This window comes from Oncorhynchus gorbuscha, unplaced genomic scaffold (genome assembly GCF_021184085.1).
Source record: "Oncorhynchus gorbuscha isolate QuinsamMale2020 ecotype Even-year unplaced genomic scaffold, OgorEven_v1.0 Un_scaffold_1437, whole genome shotgun sequence".
In the NCBI taxonomy this organism is placed as follows: Eukaryota; Metazoa; Chordata; class Actinopteri; order Salmoniformes; family Salmonidae; genus Oncorhynchus; species Oncorhynchus gorbuscha.
In genome coordinates, this window is record NW_025746217.1 from 42,501 (window position 1) to 45,000 (window position 2,500).

General features: G+C 49.3%; 1 protein-coding gene across 1 annotated transcript in view; it reads left to right on the forward strand.

Moving 5' to 3' along the window:
* The window catches only part of LOC124022809, a 33,428-nt gene that overhangs the window by 26,492 nt on the left and 4,436 nt on the right, over nt 1–2,500 (forward strand). Inside the window, exons 13-14 of the mRNA XM_046337492.1 lie at nt 667–746; nt 1,812–1,900. Coding sequence (XP_046193448.1) covers nt 667–746; nt 1,812–1,900 — 169 coding nt within the window. The remainder of the gene's footprint in view (nt 1–666; nt 747–1,811; nt 1,901–2,500) is intronic.

Here is a 2,500-nt window from a genome sequence, read left to right on the forward strand (position 1 = left end):
TTAGAATCGTGATGAAAGTGATTAGAATCGTGATGAAAGTGATTAGAATCGTGATGAAAGGGATTAGAATCCTGATGAAAGGGATTAGAATCCTGATGAAAGTGATTAGAATCGTGATGAAAGGGATTAGAATCGTGATGAAAGTGATTAGAATCGTGATGAAAGTGATTAGAATCGTGATGAAAGTGATTAGAATCGTGATGAAAGTGATTAGAATCGTGATGAAAGTGATTAGAATCGTGATGAAAGTGATTAGAATCCTGATGAAAGGGATTAGAATCGTGATGAAAGTGATTAGAATCGTGAGGTTATTCTAATGATGTGTGTGTGGTTTTAGTCAGTAGAATTATATATCAGTGAGTTTAGTTTGTGGTCAGAGTGTATAACTAGATCTGTATTATAGTATCTTAAAACAGTCTGATTCGGTGCCGACCTTGGCTGGGGGGTCACTGAGAGTACGTCCCAGGGTCTCCCTGTCTTGAGGGAGGAGTGATTCTCACAGACTCCCCTAATGTTTGTGGGCTGGGTAGCAGGACAGTGTGTGCGTAGGATACCTACTGTTTGTGTGTGAATGTAAGCAGTAAGGAGCCGGTATTAAATGAATGGTTTTAAACAACAGACCAGCGTTCTCCTGAATAAACCTCATTGACTGTTTCATTCTCTCAGATTTCTTCAATGACGAGCAGCTGTTTCTGATCCTGGAGTTTGAGTTTGGAGGCAGAGACCTGGAGAACAGTAATGGACAGGTGAGGACACCTGGAGAACAGTAATGGACAGGTGGGGACACCTGGAGAACAGTAATGGACAGGTGGGGACACCTGGAGAGCAGTAATGGACAGGTGAGGACACCTGGAGAGCAGTAATGGACAGGTGAGGACACCTGGAGAGCAGTAATGGACAGGTGAGGACACCTGGAGAACAGTAATGGACAGGTGGGGACACCTGGAGAGCAGTAATGGACAGGTGAGGACACCTGGAGAGCAGTAATGGACAGGTGGGGACACCTGGAGAACAGTAATGGACAGGTCAGGAGACCTGGAGAACAGTAATGGACAGGTGAGGACACCTGGAGAGCAGTAATGGACAGGTGAGGACACCTGGAGAACAGTAATGGACAGGTGGGGACACCTGGAGAGCAGTAATGGACAGGTGGGGACACCTGGAGAGCAGTAATGGACAGGTGGGGACACCTGGAGAGCAGTAATGGACAGGTGAGGAGACCTGGAGAACAGTAATGGACAGGTGAGGACACCTGGAGAACAGTAATGGACAGGTGAGGACACCTGGAGAACAGTAATGGACAGGTGAGGACACCTGGAGAACAGTAATGGACAGGTGAGGACACCTGGTTCTGTTTGGTTCTCTACAGTATATCTGATTGGGTGTTTGGTCTTGTGATATGTTTATGAACATACCGAAACTCCCCTCCCTTCCTGTCCTGTCCACTTTCTCTCCTCTCTCCTCCCTCTCTCCTTTCTCTCCTCCCATCCTCCTCTCTCTCCCTCTCCTCCTCTCTCCCCTCTCTCCTCCCCCTCTCCATCCCCTCTCTCCTCTCCTCCTCTCTCTCCCCTCTCTCCTCCCCCTCTCTCCATCTCCTCCCCTCTCTCCCTCTCTCTCTCCTCCTCCTCTCTCCCCTCTCTCCTCCCCCTCTCTCCATCCCCTCTCTCCTCCCCCTCTCTCTCTCCACCTCTCCCCTTCTCCTCTCTTCTCCTCTCCTCCCTCTCTCCTCCTCTCCTCCTCCCTCTCCTCTCTCTCCTCCCCTCCTCTCCTCCCCTCTCTCCTCCCCTCTCCCCTCTCTCCTCTCTCCCCAGCTGGCGTCGGTGATGGTGTCTAAGAGTATCCTCCATCAGGTGACTGCTGCTCTGGCTGTGGCTGAACAGGAGCTCTGCTTTGAACACAGGTCTGTCTGTCTGTCTGTCTAACCTGTCTGTCTGTCTAACCTGTCTAACCTGTCTGTCTGTCCAACCATCTGTCTGTCTGTCTGTCTAACCTGTCTGTCTGTCTAACCTGTCTGTCTGTCTAACCTGTCTGTCTAACCTGTCTGTCTGTCTAACCTGTCTGTCTGTCTAACCTGTCTGTCTGTCTAACCTGTCTGTCTGTCTAACCTGTCTGTCTGTCTAACCTGTCTGTCTGTCTAACCTGTTTGTCTGTCTAACCTGTCTGTCTGTCCAACCTGTCTGTCTGTCCAACCTGTCTGTCTGTCTAACCTGTCTGTCTGTCTAACCTGTCTGTCTGTCTAACCTGTCTAACCTGTCTGTCTAACCTGTCTGTCTGTCTAACCTGTCTGTCTGTCTAACCTGTCTGTCTAACCTGTCTGTCTGTCTAACCTGTCTGTCTGTCTAACCTGTCTGTCTGTCTAACCTGTCTGTCTGTCTAACCTGTCTGTCTGTCTAACCTGTCTGTCTGTCTAACCTGTCTGTCTGTCCAACCTGTCTGTCTGTCTAACCTGTCTGTCTGTCTAACCTGTCTGTCTGTCTAACCTGTCTGTCTGTCTAACCTG